The sequence below is a fragment of the Dysidea avara genome, chromosome 12 (genome assembly GCF_963678975.1).
Source record: "Dysidea avara chromosome 12, odDysAvar1.4, whole genome shotgun sequence".
NCBI lineage: Eukaryota > Metazoa > Porifera > Demospongiae > Dictyoceratida > Dysideidae > Dysidea > Dysidea avara.
The window spans coordinates 11,410,148-11,433,265 of NC_089283.1; the positions used below are offsets into that span (position 1 = coordinate 11,410,148).

The 23,118-nt window shown below is 39.6% G+C and overlaps 1 protein-coding gene across 2 annotated transcripts in view; it reads right to left on the reverse strand.

Moving 5' to 3' along the window:
* LOC136240113 (YLP motif-containing protein 1-like) overlaps positions 1-23,118 on the reverse strand; it is a 28,078-nt gene that overhangs the window by 4,126 nt on the left and 834 nt on the right. The window contains exons 2-11 of one of the 2 annotated variants that reach the window (XM_066030962.1): positions 15,761-16,377; positions 15,396-15,457; positions 12,571-12,702; positions 11,860-12,153; positions 9,322-9,384; positions 8,647-8,766; positions 8,401-8,526; positions 8,123-8,257; positions 7,970-8,062; positions 7,724-7,810 (exon numbers count right to left, since the gene is read on the reverse strand). In XM_066030962.1, coding sequence (XP_065887034.1) covers positions 7,724-7,810; positions 7,970-8,062; positions 8,123-8,257; positions 8,401-8,526; positions 8,647-8,766; positions 9,322-9,384; positions 11,860-12,153; positions 12,571-12,702; positions 15,396-15,457; positions 15,761-16,370 — 1,722 coding nt within the window. In that variant the 5' untranslated portion in view covers positions 16,371-16,377. The remainder of the gene's footprint in view (positions 1-7,723; positions 7,811-7,969; positions 8,063-8,122; positions 8,258-8,400; positions 8,527-8,646; positions 8,767-9,321; positions 9,385-11,859; positions 12,154-12,570; positions 12,703-15,395; positions 15,458-15,760; positions 16,378-23,118) is intronic. The other variant, XM_066030964.1, reaches the window with a different exon arrangement.

The following is a 23,118-nucleotide window of genomic DNA, read 5'->3' on the forward strand; positions in this document are numbered from 1 at the left end:
GAAGCCAAGGAGTATAAATAACATGTCTGACTTGATAAAAGAGATATATATATATATATAGCAAAACTGAGAGCAATATACACATACATACAATTGTCAACAAGAAAAATCACGGTTTACATAATGACTAGTTTCAAACTATTAACCGTTCATGTTGGTTTAAACCCTCAGTATACACCATCAGGCACAGGATATATATATCTAATATTCCACACAGCACAAGATGGTACCACCTTCCTATAGTATATGTATTTATAATTATATTTATAGGAAGACTTATATGAACATGATCTCAATCTTGTAAAACCAGTTTGACCGGATGTATGGTTTTAGTTCTTTGCATTGTTATCTGCATGTTAGTTGTTCTATTAAAGATTTGCTTGTTTGGTTGTCAAGCTCGTTTGTGTCTTCCGCCATCTGTAGTTAATTGTAGCTATCACTTCCGCTTAGGTAGCTGTGACTGTAAAGAATACACCCCCTCTGTACATTGTCAATACCCAGCCTTCCGGTAGTTTTTTGGATCAAAATGATCCTCATCGTTGTAGAAATCGTTTCGAAAGGATACAAATAGACAGCACATGTCGGTTGATGCAAGTGTCATGAAATGAATCAGTCACCGCTATACAGGGGCGTGATTTACAGCATACCCATTCAACAGGAATGACCATCTCACGGCATCTTTCACACCTGCACCATCCTGGAACACCTTGCAGTGGCTGATAACTCTCATTGTCATCTCCTCTCTGTAACATTGATCTAGCCAGCTACACACCACCCCTGTCTTGCAGTAATTCCACGAGGAGTGTATTCTTCTGTCCATTGGCTACTGAATGTACCAGTGTCTAAAGATTCAAGGCAGCAATTGTATTATGCAAAATATAACTAGTGCTGTACACCTACAAAATTTTTGTCACCAGCTAATTGCCTACCAATAATTGGCAATAACCAGTTACATGTAATTGGCTAAACATGAACTTAGTTGTTGTGGTAAAGTAGCAATACACCCCCTTGTACAAGTGTCTACATTTGAAGCATACATGAAAATAAACATACCACAAATGCTACACAGTTACTCAATAGTTCCAACACAGTCACATGCTTCATCCTGTACACAACACCTATAAGCTAAAGACACTGGTGGTAGATTGTCATGTAAAAAAATCAGTTTCTCAACATTTTCTGGCAGCAGTGCAGCACATTTAACAAACACAACATTACCAGCTTTGCTAAACAATTGCTCTGATGGCACAGAAGTGGCCACCACACAAAGATACTTGCGTGCCAGTTTACTCACATTTGGGTACAGGTGTCGACGAACAGACCACCAGTGAAGTGGAGGATGATATACTGATATTGAAGGTTCAGTTTTGTAATGAAGTAGTTCTGAATACACGATGTCCTTAAAAGTTGTTGTATCAGTAGTTTGCTCATTTTCAGATTGAAATTTATCTCCAATAAGCTCCATTAATGTACTTTTTTCTTCTTTTTCTTGTAGGTCCATTGCAGTCACTATCGGAAGAAGCGGCAGGCTCTGAAGACTCTGTGGTAGTAACACACTCAATTTGAACATCATTTGATTCATTATCATTGTTACATCTTCTAAAACCCAATCAAAAATTTCTTGTTTAGCTGTCAATGATAAATGTGTCACGGTTTAGAACCTGGGATCCAGAAATGAGGACTTGCACATTAAAAACTAAGTATTTATCTAGAATCCATATCATCTTGTAAAAGCTTTCTTAAATGTTTTAATTGCCACCCTATCATCTGAATTTCATGTAGTAGGGGTCCCAATGGTGGTGGGATACTTTTCACCAGAGAGGTGCTGTGTAGCAATTATAAAAGGCCTTAGAAGTTTGACAATATCTTCCAAAATACACCATTCATTTGGGAGTAGTTCCAAATGCATCAAACTATCTCGACGTTGCAGTAATACACTGCTGATAGGCAGCTGCTGCTCACAGACTCATTCTATCATGTCATAAGTGGAATTCCAGTGAGTTGCCACATCATGAATAAGCTTGTGTTTTGGAATGTCACTAAACATCAGCTGGTTTTTTGTTTTTTTTGAATTCATCACTGTCCACACGTGACTCGTGAAAATGGCTAACAAGCTTTCTACATCTTGCTAATGGTGTGGAAACTTGAGGTATTTGCAAGGCTTTCTGGACAGCCAAGTTTAAAGTGTGGCCTGCACATGTAAGTCTCAGCACATCCATATCTTCAAGAGCCTTAACTATGTTGGATACACTATCTGTGGTAAATGCCACAAGCTGCTTATCAAAACTAATGCACCACCCTTTGGCAGCAGTATGCAGAGCTTGAGCAATTGTAGCATTGTTGTGTGTTCCAGGTAAATGACGAGTCTGAAGATTATGACAACACGTTTTGAAATCAGGATTAATAAAAGGGCAGGTGAGGGTAATATAACCATCTCCATTATGTGACAACCACATATCAGTTGTACAGCTAAGAAACTCTGCGCTCGCCACAATTCCTCTGATGTACTACTTCCCACTCATGTACAAATCGCTCGGGCTTTTTTTAACAGTTGGTCAGCATGGAATGACATATCATGGCTCCACTTCCTTTAGCAAATTCAAAAATCCAATGTCGTTAACAATGCTGACAGGCCAAATATCCCTTGCTATCATCTCACAGACAGCATGAGTTAGCCTCATGGCTTTATCTGAAGATGGTGGCAAAGGCGACACACACTTGCTCACAAAATTATCCATAGTAGAGGGAGACGATGATGAAGACTACTCTTTTGAGGAATCTTTGTGAGTTCATCGTGAATTAATCTGTGCCACGTGTGTAAATGACTCTTCAAATTAGTATTACAATAAGCTTTCTTGCCTTCTGCTTCACCTTTGGGAAACCCAAAATGCTTCCATACTTTAGACATTTTATTCTTTGGTGTTATCAATTCATCACAGCATTCTGCCATTTCTAAACAAACAATCAATCAATCTATTGCGCCCACTGTACAAAGTATTCAATAATCGGTTTTTATAAATTCGTAACCGGTTATTGGTATTTTATCACAACCAATCAATTAATCGATTAACTGGTGTAAGTGTACAGCACTACATGTAAATATATAACCCAATTACTTTCACTGCTTCCCAGTTTGCCTGTAGTGCTTCTTGCACCTGTGACAGGACTGCACCCTCCCATGAGGTCACTGGCCTGTTTTTACAAGGTCCAGACTTTGTCTTGCATCTACAACAAGCAGTGCTAAATCGGCCTTTTCCTTTGCAAGACCATTTCTGTGCTTGCTGGTATGTCGACTTGCATTGGCAAACCTGTAAAGCATCAATCTCATGAGCAATATTACGCACACGCAAATACCTGATATTCTTCGTCTATGTCCCGTTTCGCTATCCCTTTCCTCTTCAGGTTCTTCTTCCCCCTCCAGTTAATCCCAACACATGTCTACAAAACCTTCAATCTGCATCGGTGCGTAGCCGCAATTGTACGTATGAGGTAATACATAATTATGTGATTAGTAATGTAATGAATTTACAAAGTTTGAAGGGCTTCAATTGGCCCTTTAATGTAGTGTTGTACTGACAATCAGTTGAATACTTGGTAACAGTTGATATCAACTAATTTTGCAAATATCAATATTGGTAATGAAGCGGAAATAATTAGTCGATTAACTGATAGTCACAATCAATCAGTAAAGATGGCAATAAACACGTGACAGTAAAGAATCGAAAGTGATGATGATTGTAATAACTTTTCCAAAATGTTTAACCCTGCCCACTGCACCAGTAAACTGTGTCGAGCAATGAAATCAACCACTTCTTTTTAAGACTTTCTCTCAAATAAATTTTTAATGTTAAATCAGCATATTTATACAATACGACTGTACATATAGGTGTATGACGAAATGAATATAACACGTGATGTTTTATGATATCATAGTATTTTGAAAAATTGCAAATTAAAAATGAAGTAGGGATCTATGCAACAAAAAGTAGTGAAACAAGAGATGAATCATGGTATTACAGAATAGCTCAGTGGGAAAGTACCTACTTTGGCACATTAGCTATAACAATTTTGTTCAATGCCAAAGTAGGGGATTTCCCACTGAGCTATGCTGTAATACCATCATTCATCTCTGTTTCACTACTTTTTGTTACAAAGACCCCTACTTCAATTTTTAATTCACATTTTTTAAAAAGTTTTTTGTTGTAGCTGACACAACTAGCTACAATGTTACTTAGTAGAATATCATACATGACTGTTGTATTAGAGTGACTGCTGTAATAAAGTAATGATGACGCTAAGAGGTGTGCAGCTAACTAGCCAGACCAATAAGGGGTAAGATCATCTTGTTTACTGTTAACCCTTTTCTACCAAATTTATTTCATAAAACCACAAAAAAACCTCAGGAAATGAAATTTTATGGTTTGTGTGATCTTTGCGCGATACGTGAGGACCCCACCCATTAATTAACATGGAACGCTATATACCATATGAAAGCCATCTTTCCCTTTTACCCAAACATCTAAAAACTTTACAACAAAACACATAACTCACGCACTTTGAAGTGAAGAAAGGCGCATTGTTATTCTTCACCATAGCAGCGAAAGATGGACGCCGCCATCTTGTTATAACCCCCGGTTACATCATACTGTATATTTTTAGAATCCTTATCACGTGAGGAGTAGTTTTATTCTTAGCAGAACACAGCATGATGCTCAGAGCAAAAGTTATCGAAATTTAAACAGGTACAATTGTTTTTGATGCGTGTTTGTGTGTTTATAAGTATTGATAGTTCCCCATGCTTGTTCTTATCGCTTTGCGTTAAACTTTATTAGAAACACCTGGGCCTACTCAGCAAATTGGTGGTTATTTCAACTTCATAGCCCTTAGGACGAAAGAGTTATGGGTCCATTTACAGGTATAAAGGGCACCCGTGGCATGCATTTTTTGGCAATATATTAGCCATTCGGTAATAAAGGGTTAAGTAAACAGCTAGATTGTTAAGAGGTGTGGTCTCCGTACTCTAACGCTATTAGTCCACCTAGATATTTAATTGATAGGTGTGGTGGCGAACCTATTGCGAACAGAATCCCAATTGCCAACCTGCACATATCTAATCTTATAATAGCACCAGGACTGAAGCACTTCTGAAATCCAGCTCTGAAATAATTCTGTGGCATCTATATATGTTGCTGAAAGAAAATGCCAATACGGAAAATCAATGCCTCGATATGGCTTCATTGGATGAAGAAGACAAGCAGCCTGATTGAAGATAAAAGAAAAGACAAGGTGTAGGGACCTACACTCGTCGGAACCCAAAAGGCACATCCCTCACTGGTGAGTTTGTTATTGTGGCGTAAAATGTTATTGTGGCGTAAAATGGTAGTTGTGCGCTGCTTCGTTTGGCCTCTAGCCTTGCGACTGTGGTCAGGCAGGCAGGCAGGCAGGCAGGCAGGCAGGCAGGCAGGCAGGCAGGCAGGCAGGCAGGCAGGCAGGCAGGCAGGCAGGCAGGCAGGCAGGCAGGCAGGCAGGCAGGCAGGCAGGCAGGCAGGCAGGCAGGCAGGCAGGCAGGCAGGCAGGCAGGCAGGCAGGCAGGCAGGCAGGCAGGCAGGCAGGCAGGCAGGCAGGCAGGCAGGCAGGCAGGCATGTTTGTCTGCGAAAAGTATGGTTGCAAGGCCATAGCAGGCTATGTAAATTTTTGACTGCCAATGCAATTAGTCGATCACCATATGCAAATGGTCTGGAATCCCACTAAAATCACTATTTGAACAGCTAGCTTAGCTGTTTTAAAACTAATGGGTTCATTTTCCATGAAAGGGGTTAGTAGCAAAGTAGACCTTATAGATCCATCTGCCCATGCAATTAATTACATTATCAGCTTTAGGTGATCTTCTACTCCTCCACTGTTCTTAAGAATATCAGTTATAATATCGGCATATTGGTTACAGAAATGGGCAAATAATCAGTATCAGTAAATGTTAATGTATTGTAGCAGTTTCCTAGCTAACCAACTAAACTTCCATGTAAGGTCCATTTCCCAAGGAAACAGCTGCTAAAAGGCTAGGAATATTACCAAGTACTTTGATTTACTAGGGTAATATTCCATAACTTACTGTAATCATGTAACCAATTATTACAGCCAATTTTGATGCAACATCCTAATATTCCTCGTATTTCAATAACCACTACTATATTCAATATTTTTGATATTTCAGTATCTCGGTTTCTGTTTCAGGCCTCAATACAGTGTATGTAGTAGTGTGGCTTTGTTAATATATACAATACCTCAGTATGACTGTATATTGCAGAGGCCTAGCACACACATGCTCCATTTGATTACCAAGTCCAACCTTTACACAGGTGCTTTATAACATATTCAAACAGAACATACAAACACACTAAGCAAAATGTTGGTACAACTGTATACTGTACCTACATGTGTAAAGGCATACCGTATAGCGGGTTATAGAACTTTGCTTGGGCGAGATCAAAGGGAAAAGTGTACTTTAAATTTTGTAAAGTACACTCTCAGCCGGCCAACTACTTCATCGACCACAAAGAGTGCTTTATTGCACCACAAAGAGTGCTTCATTCGTTCAATAAAGCACTCTTTGTGGGCAATAAAGCATGGTTGCCCACGTGCCTTAGTGTAGGCTAATAGCCTACGGGGCTCGCGCCAGTACGACTAATCACCCACGCCGGTGTAGGCTGATAGCCTCGCCGCACTGAGTGATCAATCACCCCAGCCAATACGATTTCTGCCACCGGATTACTTTTATAGACATACCTAAATGCTTCAATGATGGGTGGGAGAAGGTAACGTTGCTGTTACGTTTGTTAATGTAAACGGACAAGTCCTGGAGATATCATGGAAATATTTTGCCATGTGGCTCACAATAGAATCGATTGTGGGTTGCGAGGAAAACCTGCCAAAATACGCATTGAACGTCTTTCATGCCAAATTATGGTGAACTACGCGTGAGTTACTTTGTTAAACTGGTTTGTGTGTGTTCAGGCTGCTAATAGTTTGTGCAATGCGTGCTAATTACGAGTTCTAGTGTATGGTGAAGCTACACGAGTAGAAAGTTCCATAAATCATTTAAAGCATAGCCTTGCTCATGCTATATGAAAAATAAAGTACTCGGCCACGCGCCTCGTACTTTATTTTTCATATAGTACTCACGGCTATGCTTTAACATATACGTATTTTCGAAACAGAAAATTTCGCACAAAAAGCAAAATCTGAATTTCGAAGGATTTTTAATTTCGAAGAGTGCATATTTCGAAGTCCAGATGGATTTCAAATAAACGGAAATTCGTGTCACAAAATATGAAGATGCATGAATGTTTGCCAAAAACTGACTTACTGATGGAATAATCCCCATCCTTGTGAACTGGAGATAAGACTGAGGGAGTCTCGAGTGGAGTAAATTCACTGGCTCGATTGCGCTCGATCACAGTAATGATACAGTTTATCCATTATCATCAGTAATACTGAGCTAAAAGTCAAGGAATACACTAACGAATCACCAAAAGTTGGATCGTTGCTTTCACTTGTAGGAATTTATTTTCGAAGAACAACCAGACATGGGAATTTATTTTGAAGAGAAGGGCCTCTTCGAAATATCCGAAAATAAAAACCTTTCAAAAATTACCAGCTATACGGTAAACTGAAGTTACATTATTAGTCACAAGTCAACAAACAAATAGACATCTTCTACTGTACCTGATCTTCTTCTTGTTGTTTTATCCACTGATCAACTCTGCTACCAGATGCCAAACTGTTTTCTGTACTGACTCCTCCCATTTCAACCTATAGTACAAACAGGAGGCTTACAAGTACATATACAATAGCGTTATTGCAAAACCCTTGCTTCCCAAAAAACAAACAAACTGCAAATTGTACAAGAAATTTCACTAGCTACAAATAGTTTCTATTCTATAGCACATTCCCATACAGTACAATACATACCTCATCAATGGCAGTATCACTATTTTCATTCAGAAGAGAACTTATATCTAACCTCAAAATATGTGGTGGAGCTTCTTCCCACTCTTCCTTAATCTGCATTTGTAACAATATTGCTGTTATAACATGGAAAAAAACCCACCATAATTAACCAACCTCTTTGATTTCATTTAGTGACCGTTTATGTACATTTCGTTCAGCACATTTATCAATATCAACATCAAGCTCACAAACATATACCTCAAAACCTCTCACTTTAGCGGTACTCCAGTACTGATAAAAATGGGATACCTATTGATTGATATACAACAAAGTGCACAAGTTTAACATCTTCAGGCTCAGTACAGTACATAAAATACTACACTGTAATGGCAAACAATTGCAACAAACTGTTCACCAACCAATAAATTAACATAAACTATAATATCACTTGCCTTATGATTTATTGTATCAATGATTATAACTGGAAAATATCCATCGCTCAGAGTTTTGTTAAATGACTTAAACAAATTTGCTCTGTATTGTTCTTCCATTGCTGCATCATATTCATACTCCATTTCCTAAAGTATGTGTATACAATAAATTCACCATATACAGTATCAACATGTACATGTTAAAGTATAAAATGAAAGGACAGCTTCAATCTTCAATGTGAAGAATAGGACAGCTAAATGTCTTACCTTTTTCTTTACCTTCTTCCCAGACAATGGATCTTTAACCTTTTTTTCAACTTCAACAAGAAAATAATCATCCAAGTTTAATATTCTTGGAGTACTAAAACCATTGGATATCTCCTTTTCCTAAAGATTATATTTATCATGAGAAGACAGCCAGTATCATAAAATTTATGTAAATTGTGGACCTCTTTATCTGAGCACCACTGTAGTCCGCATGGACAGTTCAATTAAACAGGTAACTGGTAGCCTACTGAAAATAATGAAATTTGGAAGAGGTTGCTGTTTACCAGATAAGTGGCTTATTTATTAACAAATAATCAGGGATCATATGAATTAAAAAGTAGTGAAACAAGGGACATTGCCTACACCTACAGGTATACTAGTGGATCAATTACACCTGTTCTCACTGCTGTGGCGCCATAAGCACTGGCAACAGCATAATCCAATCCCACAAAGACTCCACCTATATACCCCCATTATACACTGGTTAGAGACCATGCCCTCAGATCTTTGTGTTTTAAAAACCTCAGCTTTGCCTAGGTTTTTGAAGATAGCGTCATGCTACAGTCTGTATATGTACAACCTACACGAACAATAGGTCTCGAGGTCATTAACCTTTTTAAACTCATTAACTTAATCAGTAATGTAGGTCACTAAATTACATGAACAATTACATACCTTTATCACTTTAGCAACATAACTTTTCCCACTTCCTGGTAGTCCTCTTAAAACAATCACAAACTGCAGGTAAATATAAAAATTAAGAATTTTCATCTACCATAAATATTTAGGTATAATAAAGATCACAGATTCAATAATATACAATTTATACGTATACCTTGTACTTGTCCGTGGTTATAAATGCTATAGCCAGTAATACTATGCACTGTGTAATACATTTGTATTTCTATATCCAGTAAATGAATGTACTGTAAAAGTGACCACAGTAATTGTGACTGCTCTATTAGAGTACTTTGGGTGACTGTTTAATTAGAGTATCACCATCTCTACCCCAGGTAGCGTTAGGCCACCAATTGTAGATTCCTTGTTTTCTGTCACCCACCCGCATGGCAATCTTAGAGCCACATGCAAATTTATTATTGCATTTGATAGTCGCATGATCTAATTATTTTTGCTTATAAGTACTAGCACCCTAATACTAGTCTGAGTACATGATGTACTATTGGAAAAGTGAGTGAGTTTATGATGTGGTTTAGTGCTAAAAAGCATACGTAGTTTGAATCCATTTCAACCTCAGGCCGGACTACAAGCAGCAGATCTCTTCAAGTAGCCAGTGATGAATGAGATACAGTGTACATTAATGAACAGGAGAAGTCCCACTCATCTGGCAATCATATTATTAACATGTGTGGAACATATGGAAAATTCGTACTGTTGCAGTTGATGGTTAGCTAAATCAGTGTTATGACCACAAGCATGATACACCCAGCCCTCAACCCAGCCTTTCAAGATTTGGTGGCTGCATGATCAGAGAAAATGAGGGGTCTGCAACACTTCGAATCTAACATTCTATGAGATTTGAATCTTGATGAATCCACAACAAATCTTACATCTATGATAATAATTAGCATCTGAGAGAAAAGGCAATTAGGAGTTAATGGGCTCCTTTAATATCCTTGATGTTATTTATTTGAAATGCTGTATTGTAAACTTGTTCTCATAAAGTAAATAATAGATTAATAAATAATAACTGCCCGCTCGCATGGTATTTTTTGCCTGACTAGGACAGGAAACAAGCATTCACAATAATATTGTTGCCTTAGAGGCAATTGATGTGCTTACTTGTGACTGAAGACACGAGTGTGTTCCCAAGGACTTTACCTCACACCCTGGCCATTACAATGTACAGTATGTGTTACAAGTGCATGCATACTATACACTCCTATCCCAGCCATTTCCAAGGTACTTGCATAAGCCTAGCCTTACTGCATACACTGCAGTATCCACTCCTCCTTGTGAACACTACACTAGATTATACCCAGAAACAATATTTAATCCAACTTCATCAATGACATGCTCCACAGGACCACATTTCCTCCCATGATTATTGCGGAATTATCACAATCGGTTGTTAGGAGTTGAAATGAATTGTACAGCAAATACACTCAATAATACTTTACACTAAAAAACACTTTACACATTATATTAGCATGGGTAAAGCTTGTTTACTACCAGTCTACCACAACTGCAAGGAAAATGGAAAACTAATAGAGATGCCATAGACAGTGCATATAAATCTTGAAATATATAGCTAGCAGTTAATTTGCAAACACTTACTTATGTGAGGCCAGACTCTATCTCACAACAACGGTACTGCTGTATCCGGTTGGTATGTTACACATGCTTTGCGTGTATTCCAATAATTAGTGCATTGCTTTGCATAGTAGTAGTAGTAGTGTATGAATTAGGCTTGTTTGCAAGTACTGTACAAGGACTCAGTCAAGGAGGCTAAATACTGATTGACAAATACAATATGGTGTGTGTGTAGCTGCAACAAAAAGCAACTGTATTTTATTTCTGTTTTGATAACACAGTAACCATTTATACCAGTATGATGTTGTAGTTTTTACTTTTTAAAGGCGGTATCTGTTATTGTCAGCCGTAATACCTTGTTTCCACCATACCGGTATATTGCCCAACCCTAGTTACATCATAGAGATCAGTATTACAATGTCCATTTCACAACATGGCAATGCTGCAAACAATTAGATAGCCAATTAACAGTTTCAGCAGCAACTTAGATTTTGATCTTCTGTCACTTTACAGTAACTAACTGCATGATTGGGATTGATTTTAAAAATCAAACCAACACGCTCACACTGTTACATCCAGGATACCATCAAGGAGCAGAAGTGGTATGTATAGTAGTTATTTATCAGGCTGCTTCAACAGGAAGGCTGTCAAATTTTGAGATTTCCCTGCAATCCTTATGTCACGCCATTGGCTTTGTTTACATTGCTTTGCTTTGATTTGTGACACACTTAAGCATGCATGCATAAACTTCTGCATAATGTCCTCATTTTAAAACATAAGTTTTACGACAGCCATGCCATTCACGGAATTACACCCTCCATAACATTCCATGAATTCCAGTGTATATCGGGAGTCCAGTATTATATACATTGACCCTACCACTAAGTATTATTGCATATTATATAGACAGTCAGTTAATCAGCTATACCCAGATTAACTTACATGTGTTGGCCTAGTACGCTGATCAGAATTACCAAACAAAACATCAGCTGATACAGTCTGAATCGGTGTTTTATTTACATTACTTTCATCAGCAGGTTCACTATGATATGATGGTTGATGATGGTCACTTTCTTCTTCAATCTCAGGGGTTTGATACTCATCAAATCTCGCTGAATGGCCATAATCAATGGAGTGGCTATCAAATCTACTTGAAGAATCTTGTTCACTTGGATAGCTTGAATATGGTGGTATCCACTGGTTAGGTTTACCAGGTAGTAAAGTTCTGCGTTGATGCTACCCAATGAAACAAGGAACAGTAAATTACTGCATGTAACTTGGTGGGGAGAAAATTGGCAAAGTTAAGGTGAACAGTTTCAGGACTCAAGAATCCATAAGTGTTGCCAGGTTTGCGGCACTTATAGGCTCCTGATAGCATACGTATATTACCAATAATATTGCTAGGAGCCTACTGTATTTTATAGCTGCATGTATGCATGCCTATGATCGTAGTGCTCTAAAGCTTTGCCATTTTCCCCACTATAAGTAGTATTCACACTAAATGTGGTACTGTATAATCTTTGAACCTAAAGGACAAAAAGGAGATAGCTTATAACAACACTTAAAAGTCATGTAGCCTAAAGTTAAGACAACAGAACCATTGTATAACATGTACATAGTTGCATGCAAGGCAAACATATATAGTACACAAACCTGTGGAGCAATGTGGCATGGAACCGGATGAACAATAGTATTACCGTTATTGATAGCTGCTGCATCAGATGCTGAGAATTGTTCACTGCTCCTGGCGATGTCAACATTCTGTCCTAAATCTTCACCAGTGGACTGCAAAGATAAATAACACACTATACCACACATAAACATGAACTAAAGCATGTTAATTAACAAGTATGCATATAATAAATATAAATATATGTAGATGACTGAGAGAAGTAGTAAAAATACAGGATGTATTCAGAATAAGTAATCAAGGTGGCAGTCAAGCTGATTTATAACCAATGTTGCACAATAACGATAATATACATGGTTAAGGTGCTTCATGTATACAGAACACATAACAACCTCTCAGTAAAAACTCATGTACTACAGAATATAAACTCCCATAGAAAGTTATGTCAACACATCATTGTATAGCAACAACCTCTCAGTAAAAGCTCTTGTAGAATACTAGACAGATGTTTATAACATTGTGGGGTGAGCCCGAGCGATTAGATAATTAATTGTGTGTGCGTACGTGTGATTTTTGACTGGAATATTGCATGTTTTAGTATTTGATTTTGTAGGTGGTAAATCAGTCATCAGATTTGTGAAAATTGTGCCAAGAGGAATAATTTGCCAGCTGGCAGTTCAGTTTTTGAACAACTGTTTATTACATCTCCCTCTCTACTTGCTTGAAGCATACATCTCTTTGTTTCCTAGCCACTGCAACCTGCTTAGTTATGCCCTTTTCTCTTCTCTTAGCTAATCTAGCTTCCCTTTGTTGTGCTGTTTCTTTAAATCTTCTAGATCTCTCACGCTCATTACTTCATCTAAGCTGCTCTTCTCTGTTCATGATTGTCAAGCTAAAGAACGCATCGTCTAGTGTGGCTACGCCTGTAACCAACATTGATTATTCTTTGTACTATCAACGTACCTTATATGAATAATGAGTAAACAACACCGATTATTCTCTGTGTTATCAATGATGTACGCATTCTAATATGGATGATCAGTAAACGATGCCGATTATTCTCTATGTTATCAACGACGTACATACCGTTATATGGAGTATCAAAAAACAACACCGATTATTATCTTGTGTTATCAACGACGTACATGTACGTACCATTATATGGATGATTAGTAAATGATTCTCCGTGTTATCAATGACATACGTGTAAGTTTTCCAATTTTTGCCGTAGTTTTTTGTGCATTAACCATGCTACGAAAGTCCTGTTAGTGTGGGGCTCGCTCAGGCTCGCCCCAATAAACTCCCATAGAATGTTGTCGAACATGCCATTGTATAGCCCGCACTCAGGTGCACTGATTATGTGACTCACACAATTGACTGCATGCTCCGGTCCACCACTACACTTGTTGAACAAGTTTCTTTCCACAACAGTCATTGTAACAAGCCAAAGTTAGTCATGTACACTGTACATGTGACCCGATGAGCAAAAATGTGACTAGTTGGCATTTTTCTCGAACTTATTCGTTGTCTAGAAGGGAAAACCAATGGGCTGTAAAAGTATCAGTCTTATCTGGTAAATACCATGGTATACAGACAACAGGAAAAGTAAAACAATTAGTGACTTTACAGAAAATAAATCACAGGCACTCATTTAATCGATCATAAGTCACGAGTGCAATAGGCTATGGAGTTGGGACTGCATTCACCATGAAGTAGAAAATTCATTAAGGAACAGTTATGACCTATATCCACCCATGCCTATTGCACTTAAACAGCAATGATACTGCTATGCAAACATATACACATAGCTCAGAAATGAAACAAAATATTCTGACTCTCCATGAAGAGGCTAGCAATCCCAGTGGTCTATTAGATATGTATTTCAATTCAGTAATTGTTTCATTGTTTGCTATAGCAATTAAACCGTGACTGTTTGGCTGGAAATGAATGTGAGAGCTAGACCAGTCAGATTATGAGAAGGCTAAAGAAGTTATACTGGATGATTTCCACTCAGTCCAGGTGAACTGTTGTGAGTATTCTACCATGATATCACAAGTTACTTAATCTGGTAATGCCTACTGTGAAAGCACAGCAGGCTAGAAGGAGCTGTTGTGTGTTGGCAGGTCTACCCAACTCAAACAAGTCATTCTTTGTTCAGGGATGATCTACCACTGCTTTCCATTACATCCAAACTCCTCTAATAATTTCACGACGACGTATTCTGGGGCATTATAAAGACACGGTACACAACAATTTTAGCTGATGCTGGAGCAATGAGAATTGCAGTCCATGGATGGCTTCAGCAATATTTGTACCAAAAGTTAGGTGAAATCTGTTTAATTGTGCATTGATTACATAACAGAACATAAAACGTACATGTATATCCTCTCCCTCTTGTAGATAAAATTAAGCACAAACTGTTCTATTCTATCAATTAAGCAGACTTACTGGAGCTCCAAGATTATTCTTTTAAGTGACTCGAGAACAAAGTCCTTCCTTAATTGGTAGCATATTGTTTGTATAGTGATTGTATAAATACTACAGTGTTCTTAGCTTTGTGTGCACCTTTAAACCCCACTCTTTTGTTGGTTTAAAAATTGTGATTACCTTCTAGGCAGATCTAGAGTTACTATATACAAGGTGAGGAATGTATGCAGTGGGTATATTCTACTATTCTGTGTTTTACTACTTCCCTTATACAGAATGTTACACACAACACAATATATAGTTATCTATTACAATTTAATTGACATTGATGCATATATGTATGTACAGTACATATGAGATTTTTTATATCATACATGCTGTACAGAGGTTATCAATATAATTCTGAAATTCCAGCACTTACTAGACTTTCAGGCACACAGGGACGGATATCCATTAGAGGTTTGGGTCCAGCGCTGCTACTTTCTATTAAACAAAGCTTATAATCAACATGCACATATACTGTACAAGTAGTAAAGTACTACGAATATGGACAAAAACTGTTTAGTACCTAGCAAGCTTTTAAATTTATTGTGTTCTACATCTCAAAAATACATTAAATGTATAGTACATGAATTATTTTCAGAGAAGATAAGAATCTGTGGAGTTTGTATTAACAGTACAAAGCTTCACCCTTAAAACTTTCTAGGCGTGTATGCGTTTGTATGTTCACAACACAATTATGGCATACACAAAAATAATGTAATTAAATACTGTGAGTAAAAATACCTGATGAAGGTTCCTGATATGAAGTTTGTTTCCTCAACTCAAGGTTGTATGGTTGTGACTGCTGCACAAGAGGCTGTGACTGCTGCATAAGAGGTTGTGACTGCTGCAGAAGAGGTTGTGACTGCTGCATAAGAGGCTGTGACTGCTGTAGAAGAGGTTGTGACTGCTGCATAAGAGATTGTGACTGTTGCATAAGAGGTTGTGACTGTTGCATAAGAGGTTGTGACTGTTGCATAAGAGGTTGTGACTGTTGCATAAGAGGTTGTGACTGTTGCATAAGAGGTTGTGACTGTTGCATAAGAGGGTGTATTGATCTAGTGTGATCAAACAATGGTCTTGGAGACTGTTCAAAAAGTGGTTTGGGTTGATTAAATCTTTGATGGTCAACTCTCAATTGTGGATGCATACTCTGGTAAGGGCTTAGCTGTGGCTGTTGTTGATATCCGAAGTTACTAAAAGTAGCAGGAGGCCTTGGCTGCAGTGGGTATACAGGCATGGCTGCATTTTGGAATAAAGAAGGAGGAGGCTGGGTTGGTAGCGGTGGATGGAAGGATGGTGGTGGGGGCTCATTGGGAATCGGAGGTGGAAGTGGAGGTGTTTTACCATACATCAATTACCTGTAGAGTTAAAATAAATAACAGCATAATTACTAATGTACTACCATACACCCGTATCAAGCCAAATCACATATGTACAGTAAAATAGCTAGCAGTAATAAATATCCTAATCTCAGAATTAAACATTTCTTTATAATTATTCAAGACTCTAATAGATGCATGGCTAATAACCGATAGTCATCTGTCCTCAATAGAGCCCCCCTGTAAAGTCTGTTAATAAAATGTACCATTCTTGATGTGGGGGCATTACACACTTGCAACTTTTTATACACTGAATAAGTTGATGTGCTACTTCCAAAAACCAGACACTATTCAGCTGGAAATATTACATGCTGTGCTAAGTTTTTGTGCAATAATGTATACAATAATTATCAATTGCAAATTACTCAAGTTATTGTAATTTCATATTTAGTGAATAATTTCATAATTCTCTAATTACGTCGCTACAGTGTATATGTACTGCCAGGAGCTTAAGGTACCGAAGGCACCTGTTAACATAACCAGGCACAGCCCAGGCAATTACTGCTCTCTCTCTAAAAGACATGTGGCTGCAAAGGCATTTCATAAAAGATACAGTAGAACACAGCTACATCCTGAATGTTACGTTCTATGAGCACCTGATACTGCTAAGTGCTACTCAAACAATATTTGCACACAGAATCATCTTCTCAACTGCCTGCAAATTCTCTCTACAAACTCCCAAGTTCATTTTTGTACTGTGTATATATAAGTCGAACATTTCCTGGTAGCCTACAAGGCCTGTCCTACGGCATTTTGTTAAGAGCCCAATAGGTCATTCTCAAAGTTTGTAGAAAGTCACTACACCCATAGTTAAACCAGTGAAAATTACTAAGCTAAAGTTTAATGTAGGCTTGTGTTTAACTCTCATATACTGGCTGCTTTTACCATTAAATGGATTCGTTCACATGGGTGCGTATGGACAAAACAAAGGAGGTACACACACAAAAACAAGACTAGCAAACTAAAAGCGTTGCCCACAGATGGCCTACGACATGCAATTGGAAATGTAGTATGTCTGTGTAAGCCAATAATTCATATCAATTGCTGAAAAATGATTCTTCGACATGCAACAATGGTGAACAAGTGCATTAAAAGTGTCAATTGCTTCGATTTGTACAGGTATCGGGGACAACATATTCCTCTACCTCAAAGGATAACTGGTGAGAGTTACACTGTACTTTACACCATAGATACTAGAATACATAATGGATTGGAAACACAATACATTTTACGGTTACGGGCTCAGTATGGTCACATAATTTATGGCAACATCACCAAGTGTACAAACTGCAGTTGTTCTTAATGCCAATTAGTCAGCGAGCACGAGTCTGCAATTGTAAGCCTAAGGGGCGAGCCGAATGCAGCCACAGAAACAATAAGTGAGCTGCAGATTGCATGTGCTACAAATGAGAAGCTGACCAGTGAGGTTGCAGCGTTGAAGGCAGTGGTTGAAGCAGAGAAGCTGAAGGCCAAGAGGTTTTGGCGACTGCGCTGTGAGCAGATGTTGCAAGAAGATCGACTACAGGCGAAAGATGTAGAACTAACACAACTCTGTGAGCAACTGAGTATGGCTGACGTCTCCCCAAGGCGAACTAGTTCCACGGGTGAAGTGGGCATAACTCCGACGCGGACGAACTATGCGAGAACTGTCGTAGTTAGTGGTGACAGAAGTGGGACAACGGTTCCCCAGAATCCTCCCGTACGACGAGGCAAGGCACCACCCGTCAAGTCATTTAACGGAGAGGACATGTCTATCCATTGGGACGACTGGCTGCCCACACTGAAGCGAGCTGCTACCTGAAATAATTGGAGTGAGCAGGAGAAACTGATTCAACTAGCAGGCCACTTACGTGCGAAAACTAAAAGAGAATGGGACTTAGTGTCTGAGAGCTTTAAGGCATCATTTAGTGCTGCAGTCCAAACCCTCCAAACTAGATTAGATTGTGGAAACCAAGCTGTGGCAGCACAAGATTTCAGACATTTGTCGCAGCGGTCCACTGAAACAGTTTCTGATTCATTTGTCAACTGGAGAAGACATTTCGTTGAGCTTTTGGTAATGAGCAGATGTCTGAGGAAACCAGAAATATTTTACTATACAGACAGCTGAATGAAGGACTGAGGTATAATTTAATAAAATCCCCAGCTGTGTCTGGTGCGTCAGGGTACCAACAATTGTGCATTGCAACCAAAAATGAAGAAAGACGTCAGAACGAGTTAATGAAGAGGCAGCAGTATCAGCATGGAGACCAGCGCACCAACAGGACTGAGAAAAGTTCCAGACATGGTAGTGACAGTAAGGACAAAGTGACTAATACCAATAGTGGTGATAGAGGCTCTAATGCTCAGAAGCACCTAGTTAAGTGTTGGAATTGTAAGAAAGCTAGTCATCAAGCTAAAGATTGTCGGCAGGTAAAGGAGTCGCGTGGTCCAAGGCAGGAAAGCACGGGTCAATCAACAGGTCAAACAAAGCCTGGTATGAAGATGGTCCAAAGTGATGACACACGACAAGAGGAAAAGTCTTCAGATCAGGGCCATGATGCACAGAGTGAGACAAGAGATGACCCCCTACAATATCTGCTGTCTGGCTCTGATGATGAAGATCCTACAGTAGGAGTTATACACGTAACTGATGAAGGTAGCAAATGCCAATGTGTGAAAGTTGTTGTGGGTGGAGCCTCCCTTTTAGGAATTGTGGATAGTGGGGCTGATATAACGATCATGGAAAGTACTGCATTTAAACAAGTAGCATCTGTTGCTTGGCTTAAGAAATAAGATTTTAAGAAACCGGATAAAGTCCCCAGGAATTATGATCAGCAACCATTTCATGTAGATGGAAAGATTGTTGTAGACATTGAATTCCAGGAACAAACCATGACCACACCAATATATGTAAAAATGGATGCTCCTGAAGAGCTATTGTTGTCGGAAGGAGTGTGCCGACAGCTTGGCATTGTCACTTACCACCCAGAGGTAAAACCCTTTAAGGCAGTCAAGTCAGATTCAACTGCTGGTAAGCCAGAAGTATGGCAAAATGAAAGATGTACTGTTCCAATGGTAAGAATTGTCATCACTGAAGATGTCCCCCTGCTTCCAAATCAATGTGTAATGACCCAGGTCCAATTGGATGGGGAGATCGGAACAAGTAAGCAACCATTGTTGCTGGAAGGCAATTGTAAGCTTCTAGAGGAAAGAGGAATACAAATGCTGGATACCATTCTTCAACCCACAGAAGATGGCACAGTTCAAGTCTCTTTAGTGAGTCACCTGGGATTGTCTCAGAAGGTTGAGAAGGGGCTAGAAGTTGGCAACGCACTACCAGTTGAGGTTGTGGCTGACAATGGAGACCATGTAGGTGAATGACAAATAAGGTGCAGTTTTTATAGTTAGCACACATGAAAGTGAAGTTCAGCGATGTAAAGCTGCTTCTGAATAGTGGAATGATTAACAGTAAGTTGTCAACCAAGGAGTGTCAACAAGTTTTGTCCTTTTTGGAGGAGTTTCATGATGTGTTCAGTTTAGCAGAAGGAGAAAGGGGGGAAACCAACCTGATGGAATGGATATTGACACAGGAGATCTCTACCGAAGAAACAGGCCGCACGCCAGATGCCGTTTGCAGTGAGACATGATGTGGCTTTGCACCTGCAGAAGATGCTTGAACAGAACGTCATCCAGCCATCCACCAGTCCCTGGGCCAGCCCTGTGGTTCTAGTTTGGAAGAATGGCAGTTTACGATTTTGCGTGGACTATAGAAGTCTAAATTCAGTCACCAAACCAGATCGATTCTCATTACCCAGGATAAACGACATGCTGGACCAGTTGGGGGAAATGAAGTATTTCTCAACCTTAGACTTGGCCTCTGGGTATTGGTAAGTCCGCATGAGCAGAATGGCCAGAGAGAAAACAACTTTTGTGACACAACAGGGCCTGTTCGAGATTCGTGTTATGCCCTTTGGCTTGACCAATGCTCCTGCTGTCTTTCAGCATCTAATGCAACAGGTCATTGGTGTTATGAACCCCTTGGAAGGACCAAACTTTGTTAGAGTTTACCTAGATGATCTGCTGGTGTATTCGAAGACACTGGAGGAACACCTTCAACACTTGAGCATGGTTTTGGATAGACTAAGGGAAGTCAACCTCAAGCTCCAACCTGCCAAGTGTCATTTCTTCAGACAATCTGTTGAGTTTCTGGGGCACATTCTTACCCCACAAGGACTGATGCTTAACGCTAAACAAGTTGCCGCTGTGAAGGATTTCCTGTTCCTCAGAATGTCACGGATCTCCGCCGATTCTTGGGCTAAGCGTCATACTATCGACGCTTTATTGCTGGATTTCCCAGGATAGCTTCTCCGCTACACCACTCGACCGGGAAAACTGTTAGATGGGAATGGACCAAAGGCTGTCAATCTGCTTTCAATCAGTTGAAACAGAGCTTGCTCAATTCTCCTGTTCTGGTATACCCTGATTTTGATGTTGATTTCATTATGGAAACAGATGCTAGCATTGAAGGGCTCGGTGCCATTCTCTCTCAGAAGAAATTAGATGGTAAACTACACCCTGTGGCCTATGCTAGCAGGTCTACTTCATCAGCTGAGAGACACTATAGTATCACTGAACTCGAGACATTAGCTGTGGTCTGGGCAGTTCAGCATTTTAGAGCTTATCTCTATGGTCACAATGTGACAGTAATTACTGATCATTCAGCTGTCAAGGCAGTGTTGGATAAGCCAGACTCAAATGGCAAGTATGCGAGATGGTGGCTCAAGATATTTAGTAGTGGTATTGGTAATGTACGTATAGTGTACCGACCAGGACGTGAAAATGTTGAAGCTGACACCCTCTCTCACTGCCCTGCAACTACAGAGACTACAGAAGCAACATATCTTGATGAGTTTGTGTTATGAGTAAGTTCTCAAGAAACAAGTATTAGTGACTTGTTTGATACTCCTGCGCCAACCAATGTGATACAGAATGACCTGCATCTAGAACAGAGGAAGGACCCTAAGCTCAAGACTATCATTACTTATTTGGAAGAAGGAGTGCTGCCCCAAGATGAAAAGGAAGCACGGAAGATTGTAACACTAGCTACAAACTTAGCTATCCTTGATAATGTACTTTACTTTGTAGATAATAAGAGAGTAGGGAGGAGACGTGCGGCTGTTCCCAGTCACTTACGAAGTCAAATACTGGAACAGTACCATGGTGGGAAGATGTCGGGACACTTCTCTGGCAGTCGACTCTATGCCACTTTGTGCTACAGCTGGTGGTGGGAGAACATGTATACTAATGCAGTGAACTTTTGTAGTAAGTGTGCTGAGTGTTGTATCGTGAATGGTACAGGAAACAAGAAGCCACCACTCCACCCAATTCCAGTGAAGAGGCCTTTTCAGATCATTGTTGACATAATGGAGTTGCCAAAGACAGCAAAGGGGAATCGTTATGTGGTAGTGATGCAAGATTTCTTAACGAAGTGGCCACTGGTGTTCCCAGTATTGGATCAGAAAGCTGACAGGTTAGCAAGGCTAATTGTTGATGAACTGCTACCATTGTTTGGTGTGCCTGCGCACTCTTGTCTGATCGTGGTGCTAATTTGCTAGCTCATGTTATGCAGGATGTATGTACATTGTTGGGGATCCACAAATTTAACACCACTGCCTACCACCCCCAGTGTGATGGGATGTAAACAGAACTTTGAAGGCAATGTTGAGAAAGCATGCAGTGAGGTTTGGGCCCCAGTGGGATCGCTATTTGGCAGGGGTGTTATGGGCATACAGGAATACACCTCATGAATTGACAAGAAAGAAACCTCCCTTCCTGTTATTTGGATATGATTGTCGTTTCCCTACAGAGGCAGCTCTCTTACCTCCAGAGCCAATGGAGTATACTGATATTTCTGACTACCAGGAAGAGTTAGTACTCAGTTTGTCATCTGCAAGAGAGTTAGCAGCATTGAACATTAAAGCAGCTCAGAAGCGTTATAAGCATCAGTATGACAGGCATGCTGCTCTCTTTAAGTATCAAGTGGGAGATTTAGTACTGATCAGATTCCTCATGAAGAAACTGGAAAGCAGAGGAAACTATCTCGTCCCTGGCATGGACCTTACAGAATTGTGGAATGTAGGGATCCAGTGAAAAAGCACAGAGGAAGGTACCATACATGTACATCAGTCGAGGGCTTGTCCTTGTCCCCAATTGCCTATTGGATTCTACTGGTATGGTGGGAATAGACACAGTAATGGCGGTGTTCCAAGATGGTTGGAGCGATTATTGCAGAGAGGTGCAATCCAGAACATACATGAATCAACCCAGAGTAATGTGGCCTAATATGTGGATGATGTAATCAGAGACAACCAGGGAACTGACAACAACAGTGATAGCCAGCTCCTGGATGATGTAGTCAGAGATGGTCAGGAAACTGATTCCCATAGAGATGACCAGCTCCTGGCAGAACTAGAGAGTCATGGCAAGGCCACTGCTAACCAAGGTGTGGATCAACTCTGTTCATTGACACTGAGATACAACTTGAGAGATCCCTCTACCAGGAGACCACCTCCCAGATACAAATAAAACATCAAGTTCGGGACGAACTTCTTCCATAGGGGGGAGTGATGTAACATTACTGACTAAATACTTTATATTATTATTGTATGTGTAGTGTATTAAATAGAGTGTACCTGCTGTACGCATGCGCAGTTGCAATTACCAAGTCACTACGTTGCAGTA